This window comes from Pongo pygmaeus, chromosome 15 (genome assembly GCF_028885625.2).
Source record: "Pongo pygmaeus isolate AG05252 chromosome 15, NHGRI_mPonPyg2-v2.0_pri, whole genome shotgun sequence".
Lineage (NCBI taxonomy): Eukaryota > Metazoa > Chordata > Mammalia > Primates > Hominidae > Pongo > Pongo pygmaeus.
In genome coordinates this window covers 89362220-89373953 of record NC_072388.2, presented here as the reverse complement: position 1 = coordinate 89373953, position 11734 = coordinate 89362220, and the positions used below count along the sequence as shown (strand labels likewise).

The following is an 11734-nucleotide window of genomic DNA, read 5'->3' as shown; positions in this document are numbered from 1 at the left end:
GGGCAACATGGTGAAACCCTGTCTCTATTAAAAAAAAAAAAAAAATTAGCCAGACATGGTGTATGCCTGTGTCCCCAGCCACTTGGGAGGCTGAGGTGAGGGGATTGCTTGAATTGAGGAGTTCGAAGCTGCAGTGAGCAGAGATTGCACCACTACACTCCAGCCTGGGCGGCAGAAGGAGACCTTGTCTCAAAATAAATAAATAAAGGTCACCTCAGTGACGTAAGTACCTTAGTACATCTAACAGTATTCACAAGAATTACTTGTGAATTGCTTGTACTCTGCCTACCTTCTTATTTCTCCATCTATCTTGAAAAGGTCTTTTTACAGTTTGTCCAATCAGAATCATAATGAGGCCATAAATATATTGTATTTGCTTGATGTGTCTGTAAGATCTTCGTATCTGTTACAATCTCCTGCCCTCTTAAAGCCATTGATATGTTAGGGAAGCACAGTTGTTTTCTGTAATTTCCCACATTCTAGATTTGGCTAATTGTTTCTTGGTGGTACAAAGTCTTCTAAGTTGTTCCTTTACTCTCTATATTTCTGGTAGCAGGTGTGATTAGATTTTGGGTGGGAGGAACTGGGGTCAAGAACGCTTCATAGACAGGTATTTTCTAACTATCAAAGACCCTTGAACTTGATGGGACTTTCCATTTTTCCTTGTTCTGGAGTATTTAATATGGTAACCTGATTGAAGTTTGGATATCTCACATGACTTTGAGCCGAACTTGCAGTCATAATTCACATAATAGCTAACACATATTAAGTGCTTTTCATGGGCTGGACTCAACTCTAGGCCCTTTATAAATATGTTCATTTAATCTTCTCAACATTTTGCAGATAAGGAAACTAATGCTTAGAGCGTTTAAGTTGACCCAGTTAGCAAGGATGGTGTGAATTTAGGGGTCGAATTGGAATCCCAATTTCTTTAGTCCCTTTCCGCGGTGAACAATTCCCTTCTCCGGTTTCCGCAGTTCCGGTTCTCACAGGGTCCCAACCACTAGGAACCCGTCACTCCTCGCCCCGCCCCCCTTGGCCCCGCCCTGCCCTGCTTTGCCCTGCCTCTCCCTGCCCCGCCGCGCCCCCGTCCCTTGACGACCCTCCTCTCTGGGCCGCCCCTCCCGCTTCGGGGTCAAGCCCCAGAGAGCGCCGCGAAAACCACATTTCCCAGAGTGCACCGCGACGGCAGGGGTCCTCAGACCGGCGCTCGCTCGCCGGCGCCATCTCTATAGAGAAGAACGGCGGGGCGGCCTGTGGTCATGGCGCTGTTCCCAGCGTTTGCGGGGCTTAGTGAGGCTCCCGATGGCGGGAGCTCCAGAAAAGGTAAGCACACAAACGAGCCGAAGAAGGCACCTGGGGGGCTTAAGAGGCTGTTTCTCGGGCCCAGGTCTAGACTTTTGCTTTGGATTTGTGTATCCATTTGTATCCCAGAGTTCTCCGCGGCGCTGCAAAGCCTTCTGGGAAAGGCTCAAGACTTCCTCCGAGGTCTGGGGCCCAAAGGCCTGTTCTGGGCCAAGGTTGTAGAGTTACGGAGGGATGGAGAAAGTCCAGCAGATGCCCTGGAGCTGGGACTTCTGTACGATGTTGTTAGGTCCTGTTCTTTTTTTCGAGCCTCAGTTACTTCGTCTTTAAATTGGGAATAATGATACTCGACATCTCGAGGAAACCCTTGATGCAAATGCAGAATGTTTTTATTACATATTACTTCCTTTCCTGTTGTACTTATTTCTGAAATGCTTATTAGGTTGGTATTACATAGCGGCCTAGAGCTAGGGGATTAGTATCCAAAACCTAATCAGTTTCTCTCTGGAGAGGCACAGCACCCAGTGAAAAGAACTAACATTTATTCTTGAGGGCCTACTGTGTATCAGGTTATGGCTTTACACATTTTACTTAAGTCCCAGACATTTCCAGCAGAGCTGCATTGTTCAAAATTGGGGTACATAGTTCATTTAAGAAGTAGTTAATCCTGGCCAGGAGCTGTGGCCCACACCTGTAGGTTGAAGGATAGTGAGCCCGGGAGTTCCTGACCCTCATGGTCAACATAGGGAGACTCCTTCTCTTAAAAAAAAAGCCAGGCATGGTGGTGCACACCTGTAGTATCAGCTCCTCAGGAGGCTGAGGCGGGAGGATTGCTTGAGCCCAGAAGTTTGAGGCCGCAGTGAGCCATGATCGTGCCGCTGCATCCCGCCCTGGGGGGGGCGACCTTGTCCCTAAAAAAAAAAAAAAGAAAAAAAAGTAATTCTAAATTATGTGCCATATGTGACAGGGCGCAGTTGAGTCTTACACATCTGTTATATCCTCTCATATAGTTTCTACACTTTTTGTAACATTTCTCCTAATTTTTTTTTTTTTTTTTTTTGAGACAGGGTCTCTCACTCTGTTGCCCAGGCTGGAGTGCAGTGGCGCTGTCATGACTCACTGCCGCCTCAGACTCCTGGGCTCAACTTCCTGCCTCAGCCTCATGAATAGCTGGAACTACAGGTGTGCACCACAGGCCTGGCTAATTTTTTTTAATATTTAGTAGAGATGAGGTCTCACCATGTTACCAGGCTGGTCTCGAACTCCTGAGCTCAAGCGATCCTCTGCCTCAGCCTCCCAAAGTTCTAGGATTACAGGCATGAGCCACTGCGCTCATCCTATTTCTCGTAATTGTGAGTAATTTCTTGTGTAAAATTGTAGTCTTCCCTTACTAGACTGTAATCTCTATCAGGTTGGGCAGTGTTTGTCTCTTCATTGTAGCATAGTTAGCCCCTAGCACAGGTCCAAAGTATAATAGGTATTCAATAAATATTTTCTGGATGTACAGATCAATAGTACTTAATAATTGTGTGTTGCAGGAATGCATGAGTGCACCTAAAAAAAGTGTATAGTACAAGGTAGGATGTTATAGATACTGTAGGTGAACTACAGGATTAATTACTTCTTTTTCTTTCTTTCTTTTTTTTTTTTTTGAGACCAAGTCTTGCTCTGTCGCTCAAGCTGGATGTAGTTGTACTATCTTGGCTAACTGCAGCCTTCGCCTCCCAGGTTCAAGTGATTCTCCTGCCTCAGCCTCCTGAGTAGCTGGGACTACAGGCACTCGCCACCATGCCCAGCTAATTTTTGTATTTTTAGTAGAGACGGGGTTTCACTGTTTTGGCCAGGCTGGTCTTGAACTCCTAACTTTAAGTGATTCGCCTGCCGTAGCCTCCCAAAGTGCTGGGATTACAGTTGTGAACCACCGCACCCAGCCCAGGAATAATTACTTCTTAATAGAAGGTTCAAAAAAGGCTTTATGTAGGAACTAATATTTTTTTCTTTTACTTTTTTTTTTTTTTTTTGAGGCAGTCTCACTCTGTCACCCAGACTGGAGTGCAGTGGCACAATCTCAGCTCACTGCAACCTCTTCCTCCCGGCTTCAAGTGATTCTTGTGCCTCAGACTCCTGAGTAGCTTGGATTACAGGTGTACGCCACCACACCCGGCTAATTTTTTGTATTTTTAGTAGAAATGGGGTTTCACCATGTTGGCCAGGCTGGTGTCGAACTCCTGAGCTTAGGTGATCCGCCCACCTCGGCCTCCCAAAGTGCTGGGATTACAGGTGTAAGTCAACGTACCCAGCCTACTTTTTTTTTTGTCTTATGTAGAGACAGGGTCTTGCCATGTTGCCCAGGCTGATCTCAGACTGCTGGGCTCAAGTGATTCTCCTGCCTCAGCCTCCCAAAGTTCTGGGATTACAGGTGTGAGCCACTGTGCCCAGCCAGGAGCTAAGTTGTGGATGGATCTTCAAGAGAGTAGGATTTGGACAAATAAAGATGGTGGAAGTGTATACCAGGACCTTCAAGTCCTGCAGAAGAAAAGTGTGAGAACTGCAAATCATCTAGTTCGTCTGGAGATGTGGTGGCATAAAGAGGAGCCTTGGGAAATATGGTTGGGCTGGTGGTGATGGAGGATAGTGATCTTTAATAACATGTCAAAGCTTTATCCTTTTATTTTGAGAGGGGGAAATCGAACTTTTGCAGAGGAGTCTTACTCTTAAATAGTATTTATTTGACATCCTCTGGATATCTACAATCAGGAAAATGTGTGTAAAAGCATGTTTTATAAAGTATTGTCTTTTGAAAAAATGTAAACACAACATTATCTCTTGTAATGAAAAAAAGCCATAATTCTTTTCTGGTCATTTTCACTTACCCGTCAGTGTTCAAATTTCATGAGATGTTTCAAAAATGGGATTTTATAGTTGGATTGTCCAAGTCGATTTCCAAAATACAGCCAACATTGCATTTTGTGGATATATGCCTTAGGTCTCTTTCAGTATAAATCAGTTTCTCCCTCTCCTTCATTCCATGTGATCGATTTGTTGAGGAAACCGTGTCATTTGTCCTGTAAATGTTTCCCACCAAATCCTCATAGTGTCACTTAACATGCTTCTGTATTCCAGTATTTCCTGTAAACTGGTATTTACCTCTAGTCAATTAATTAGATTCAGATTTAATCTTTTTGTTGAAAGTACCTCATTGGGGGAGCAATGCACTTGCTATGGAATCATTTCAGGAGGATGCCCTGTCTAATGTTCTCTGTTTTAGTGATGTTAAGATTGACCAGTGGATTCATGTGGTTGCAACCTGTTTCATCCCGTATGAAGCAGTCCGTGAACCTTACACCTAATGATTTTTGCAGCCATTCATGATTATTGTTTAGGTTCATTATTATTTCATTGAGGTTGCAAAATGGTTATTTTCTAATTATATCATTCCTCCTGTATTTATTAACATCAATTATTCTATGAAGAACTATTGGGATACCCTGAATACAGTTTAGTTAGGCAGGAAAGACAGGATAAATACTTTTTTTTTTTTTTTTTTTTGAGACAGAGTCTAGCTGTCGCCCAGGCTGGAGTGCAGTGGCGAAATCTGGCCCACTGCAACCTCCGCCTCTCGGGTTCAAGTGAATCTCCTGCCTCAGCCTCCCTAATAACTGGGACTGCAGGCATGCGCCACCACTCCTGGCTAATTTTTTTTTTTTTGAGATGGAATCTCGCTCTGTTGCCTAGGCTGGAGTGCAGTGGCGCGATCTCAGCTCACTTCCGGGTTCACACCATTCTCCTGCCTCAGCCTCCCAAGTAGCTGGGACTACAGGCGCTTGCCACCATGCCTGGCTAATTTTTTTGTATTTTTAGTACAGAGGGGGTTTCACTGTGTTAGCCAGAGTGGTCTCGATCTCCTGACCTCATGATCTGCCTGCCTCTGCCTCCCAAAGTGCTGGGATTACAGGCGTGTGCCACCGCGCCCGGCTTACTCCTGGCTAATTTTTGTATTTTTAAGTAGAGACAGAGTTTCACCATGTTGGCCAGGCTAGTCTCGAACTCCAGACCTCAAGCGATCCACCTGCGTTGGCCTCCCAAAGTGCGTGAGCCACCTCGCCTAGCCTGGGATAAATACTTGATTCATTCCTTAGATTCAGAATAATGAGTTGGGGGTCCCAGTAACTTCTAGAGGCGACCAGTGAGGTGTGAAGTTTCTGGTTTTCATTATGAAGTCGTGAATTTTTAATGTTTATATTTCAATCCATTGCAGGTAGGCTTTTTTTTTTCTTTTTTTAGAAATGAGGTTTCACTCTGTCACCCAGGTTGGCGCGATCATAGCTCACTACAATCTCCAGTTCCTGGGCTCAAGCAGTCCGCCTGTCTCAGCCTCCTGAGTAGCTAGGACTGCTAGTGTGCACCCCCGCACTTGGCTGATTTATTTATTTTTTTAGAGGTAGAGTCTTGCTACGTTGGTCAAGCTGATCTTGAACTCCTGGCCTTAAGCAGTGCTCCTGCCACGGCCTCCCAGAGTGCTGGGATTACAGGCATGAGCCATCATGCTGGGCCTGACCCAATCATCTTTATTTAATAGCTTTCTTGCTTTCTATCCTAAGAGATGTCCAGGAATCATCACTTACATTTTCTGTTGTGGACTGGAGTTGGCCATTTCTCCAGGGAATCCTGGTTTCTTTTAGTGGAAAATGGTATGGATATATGAAAACCACACACTGGATTGTTAGGGGTATCATCACCACTGTGTTGTCATTACTTCTAGAATTTTTCAGTGGATGGAACCAGGAAGAGAAAAATACGTCATGAATTCATATTAGTATTTCCAGTCCAAATGTAAGATTATGAAGCTTTTACTTCTTTGATGTAATTTTGAAATTTCTTTATATGTTCAAAATAACAGTATTAATGTGACTAATGCTAACAGTTTCAGATTTTTTTATGGTTCTATTTATTTTAAGGACATAACCCACAGTGGATATGTGGTCAACTTACTGAGTTTGAAAATCACTTGAAACAATTCCCTGTGTGGTTTTACCACCAGTTTGATATATGGTGATACAAATATAAATGTTTTCCATTTTTAGGGATTGTTTTTCTTTTTAATTTGATTTTGTTTTATAATGATGTAAAACGCTTAGCCTAATGTTGAGATTGTAAACCAGGTATATTCAGAGGAGAAAAACCTTCCATCTCTGTTTCTCCAACCTGTCACTTTCCTTCCCCTACAGACTAACATTTTCATTAGCCCATGGTATCCTCCCATTTTTTTTCCCTCCTTTCTATAAGCAACTACATTTCCCCTCTCTTTCTTAAATGCATACTGTTCTGCATTTTACCTTAGATCCTGGAGATCGCTCTACACTCTATAGAGATCTTCCTCATTTCTTTTTACTAGTGCACAGAACTCCATCGTGTGGCTGTCACATGGTTTATTCAACCAGTCCCCTATTAAGGACATTTGGACTCTTTCCAGTCTTTGGCTGTTATAAATAGAAGCAGTGTACTTTTTGCCTTACGCTATAAAAAATGTTATAAAAATGTAAAATAGTGTTAGCAAGAAGTGGGTGCAGAGTTTCAATTAAAAAAAATGTTAAACTCCTGGACAGAAAAGACAGCCAATACCAAAATGAGTGAGAGAGGTGCTGTTCTCCTCTTTCTGGCTACCATTAAAAGTCAGGCCAAGGGCTGGGCACAGTGGCTTACACCTGAAATCTCAGCACTTTGGGAGGCCAAGGCAGGCAGATCACTTGAGCTTAGGAGTTTGAGACCAGACTGGGCAACATGACAAAACCCTGACTCTAATAACAACAACAAAAACTAGCCAGGTGTGGTAGTGTGTTCCTGTGGTCCCAGCTACTCGGGAGGTTGAGGTAGGAGGATCGCTTGAGCCTGGGAGGTGGAGGTTGCTGTGAGCTGAGATCTCACCACTGCACTCCAGCCTGGGTGACATAGTGAGACTCCATCTCAGAAAAAAAACAAAGAGGCCAGGATTTAAGTAGGCATCACATTCAATAAGGAGTCTGGTGGGACTATGTTTAGTAAAATTCATTCTTTCAGGAAACAAGAATAGGAGCATCCATCGTGTCAGGATCAGCAGAGAGCGCCCAGCATCTGACCCCTTCAGTTCTGGAGCTTTTCTTCCTACCCTCATATTGTTGACTAGGATTGTGTACCCTAAAACATTGTTGCTTGGGAATCAAATATTTGACAGATTTGGAATGGAAGATGGTATATTAGTTTATTTAATCTTCATATTATATGAAGCAGACATATTATCCATATTGGGGAAGAAACTAAACGCATTATCTTTTTCCCCCAAACCTTTTTCTTCCTGTGTCCACAAATCAGAAAATGGCACTACCATTCACCCAAACCAAAACTTAGACACATACCTTGACTCCCCACTTCCACCCATTCAATTATTTAGTCCTTCCAAACAACTCTGAAAGTCCTTAGTTTCTCCATAGTCTCACTACCATTACCTAACTTTTGCCGTCATCGTCCCCTAGGTTACTACAACAGCCTCCTAAAATAGCGTCCCCACCATTAGTCCTGCCATTGCTCCCTGAGCCACTCTCCACACTGTAACAAGAATTTTTAAATGTCCTTATTTAAAAACACTATGTGCCATTCACTGGTTTAAATGCCTTACAAATACTAACTTATTGAATTCTCATAACAACTCTATGAAGTTATTGCTGTTCAAATGTACGCACAGATGGAGCCAGTAAGTAACTTCTGAAGGTCACATGGTTAGTAAGTCACAGAGTCAGGATTTGAACTCACACAATTTAGCTTCAAAGTGTGTGCTTTTTTTTTTTTTTTTTTTTTTTTTTTTTTTTTTTTTGAGAGGGAGTCTTGCTCTGTCACCCAGGCTGGAGTGTAGTGGCATCTCAGCTCACTGCAACCTCTGCCTCCAGGGCTCAAATGATTCTCCTCCCTCAGCCTCCCGAGTAGCTGGGATTACAGGTGTGTGCCACCATGCCTGGCTAATTTTTGTATTCCTAGTAGAGACAGGGTTTCACCGTGTTGGCCAGGCTAGTCTCAAACTCCTGACCTCAAGTGATCCGCCCGCCTCGGCCTCCCAAAGTGCTGGGATTGCAGGCGTGAGCCACTGCGCCCGGCCTAAAATGTGTGCTCTTAAACGCTGTTCTTTGCTGCTGATCTTTCAAACAGTATATCTGATTTGGTTACTCCCATTCAGAACGTGACCATCTGCCCATTGCTCTTAGGGTAATGCCAAGCTCTCAAACATGTTTTTTAAGGCCCTACCTCTCCTGCTTCATTTTGCCCCCATTTCCCCTCAGTCCCAATGGCCAAGCCACAATCACTTCTCCTATTTCTTAGTGTCTATTTCCCAAACACTTCCTAGGAGCATATTACTTTCACTCCTCCTCCTTTAGATCTTAGCTGAGAGATTTTCTCAGTCAGCTTTCTCTGATCCAGACCTTGTTTGAATTAGAGAGCGTGCTGTCATTATTCCCTGTCTATTTTCTCTCTCTTTGCATTTGTCACATTGCGTAGAAGTGACTGCTAGTAGGGCAGCTCCGTGAGGGTAGTGTTGGGTTTGTCTTATTCGTTGTGCATTCCTAGCACCTAGACCAGTACCTGGCTGTCAGTAAAAAATTACCGAATAAAAAAAAGAGACTCAGATAAATTATTTTGTTCAGAGTTGCACAACCAAGAAACAGCCAGTTTGAACACAGGTTCTTCTAACTACAGAGCTTGTGTTATAAACCATGCTATGATATTAGAACACTGGGTTTTGGTCCTTTATATAATACCTTTGGAATTCCTGGGCCTCTTCAAATTGCAGGTTAACTGCTGTGGAAGGGCTGACTTTGCTTAGGTTCTCTGTAATAATCATCTTAAATGCAGTTCTCAGCCATGTTTGCTGGTGCTTTTTGTATAAATAAGTTTGTACTCCCAGATCCTTTGTTAAACTTATTCATTTTAAAGGAACAAATCTCTTCCGTAATATATATACTACTTTATTTATACCGTTGGCCCTAGAAATGTTTTTTGAATTACCATCTCAGGAGGACCACTTACCTCTGAGTTCACTTAAACAAACTAGTAATCAGTGCTATTTCGTTATAATAGAAGGGGAATGGACGTAGAACTTGGATATTTTGTCCAATTATAGTTAAAAATATATTTTAAAGTTCAAATCTTTTCATGGCAATTCCTTCCTCCCTCTGTGTGTAATAGAATTAAATTAAAGCATTTTTACTAGTGGTAGAGAAATAGGGTTACATAATAAATGTTCATAAAAAGTATTTGAGCTTAAATTATTCAGCGATGATTCATTATATTATTTTCTGTTAAATTACCCTGAAAATTTATACGTGCTACATTTCTACCAGACACCTGCCTATTTTTGTTAGGCGGTAGTTCTAAAGTGGTTTTTCTGCCTGATGTTTCCACATTTCTTGGTGTGTATGCATAATAAAATGTATGGCAGAGTGTTAATTTCCAGGCACATTCCAGCTCGTAATTTACTAACCTGCAAGGACCAAAGCCTTGTCAGCCAGTGGGATTCTCTTTCTTAAACCGTAGGCATTTGGTGTGCTGCTGGTCTTCTCTATAAATGTTACATCTTGCTTAGTATTGGCACAATTATCTATGTACACGTTTTATATCTATCAAGTATGTAAATTATGTGAGGATGTAACTGTTGAAAATGACTTTGCAGTCTGATTAATAAAGCATCTTTTCATCTCAGATAACTTTCTGCAGAATTCTGTTGAATTAAAATTGAATTTAACAATGCAAGTTTTTATTTGACAGTGAAGGTTATAATTATAAGCTCCATGTGAGCAGAACCTTTCTTGTTCCCCACTGTACCCCCAATACCTAGACCTGTGCCTGGGTGTGTAGTTGGTATTCATTAACTTATGTAATGATTAAATATACATTTACAATGAGGAAAGGAAGAATTATACTAGTTGTACTTTATACCTAGATAATGGATTTTTTTTTGAAGATTTCAAATTTCTTCAGTTCATTTGATTAGGTGTTGAGGGTATAAACATGCAAAGATATGGTGCATATCCTCATTCATTTTATTTATTCAACAGATATTTATTGAGTCCATTTGCTTTGTACCAAGGCACTGTGCTAGGAGTTGAGAATACAGTAGTGAATAGTCATGGCCCTGCCCTCATGGAGTTTGGGAAGTGACAGGTGGGAGGAGGGGAGGGAGCTAGAAACTGGGATATAAGAGTTGTAAGCTAGTTGGTGTTTATTTTTTCTTTTGCCACTTCTGTAATATCACAGTAGTCATTACTAATCTGGTCCCTATAAGGATTTGAGTTTTTGACCCTTGGCTTAGAGTATAGTGGGAAGATAATGAGATTACAATGTGAAGATTGCCGTAAGAGCCCCGTGTACTAATTGCAGGGAGACTTTAGGAGAACCAGCCTCCTTAGTTGAGGAAGTGAAGAGAAGCTCCATGGTGTGGGGTGGAGAGAACTGGATGAGGAGTCACAGATTCAGGTTCAGATGCTTGCCCTTGGCCACAGCTGGGCCTCCAGCTGTTGGTGTATAGGGGAGGGGGTGGTATCCAGGCTGTGCTCTGAAGAGCCATCTCAGACCCAGCCCCTCCCTCTAACTCCCAACTAGAGAGCATCCCTGCCTTTTCTGTTCTTCATGTTGGACTTCTATGGAAGATTCTGTTTGAAATGAGTTCCTTGGCTAAGAAAAGTTTGGAAGTCCATGGACTAGAGGACTTCCAAAATCCTTCCAAGCCTACCATACAGTGATTATTACTTCTAGTACTCCCTGCATGTCCACTGCTAATATGCTATCAGAAAATAAAACACAACTTCTTGTCAGGTGAAAATACCTTTTGCTCCACAGGAGGTCATTCGATTGGCATGAAGGTCACAGAGGATCCATGATGATTCATGTTCAGAACCCAAGAGCTTTCTTTCTTTTTTTCTTTTCTTTTCTTTTTTTTTTTTAGTAGAGCTGGGGTCTTGCTTATGTTGCCCAGGCTGGTTTGAACTCCTGGGCTCAAGTGGTCCTCCCTTCTCAGCTTCCCAAAGTGCTAGTATAATAGATACACTTGCCAAGTTTTATTTCTTTCTGAATTTTTTTCCCCCACAGTAGTGCCATACAGCAAAGCCTCAATTGTATCCTCAAAAGCCTGGCACAGTGGTGGCACGCCTATAGTCCCAGCTGCTTGGGAGGCTGAAGCAGGAGGATCGCTTGAGCGTAGGAGTTTGAGGCCATCCTGGGCAACATAGCAAGACCCCCTCTCTCAAATTTAAAAAGCCTTTCTTGTGTCTTCTGAAGGACTTTGAAGAGTCACACACTGTATGTTGTGATGTCTGTATTTCTTTACATTTTATTCCAGCTGTCATCACTATCTAGAATATTTATATAGAAATATACTGGAATTGTTTGAGAGCATCTTTTCCTGAAT

The 11734-nt window shown here is 42.5% G+C and overlaps 1 protein-coding gene across 2 annotated transcripts in view; it reads left to right on the top strand.

The window, feature by feature from the left end:
- Positions 1 to 1045: 1045 nt before the first annotated feature.
- Positions 1046 to 11734, top strand: part of NRDE2 (NRDE-2, necessary for RNA interference, domain containing) — a 54830-nt gene continuing 44141 nt past the window's right edge. The window contains exon 1 of one of the 2 annotated variants that reach the window (XM_054449888.2): positions 1046 to 1326. In XM_054449888.2, coding sequence (XP_054305863.2) covers positions 1263 to 1326 — 64 coding nt within the window. In that variant the 5' untranslated portion in view covers positions 1046 to 1262. The remainder of the gene's footprint in view (positions 1327 to 11734) is intronic. The other variant, XR_008493828.2, reaches the window with a different exon arrangement.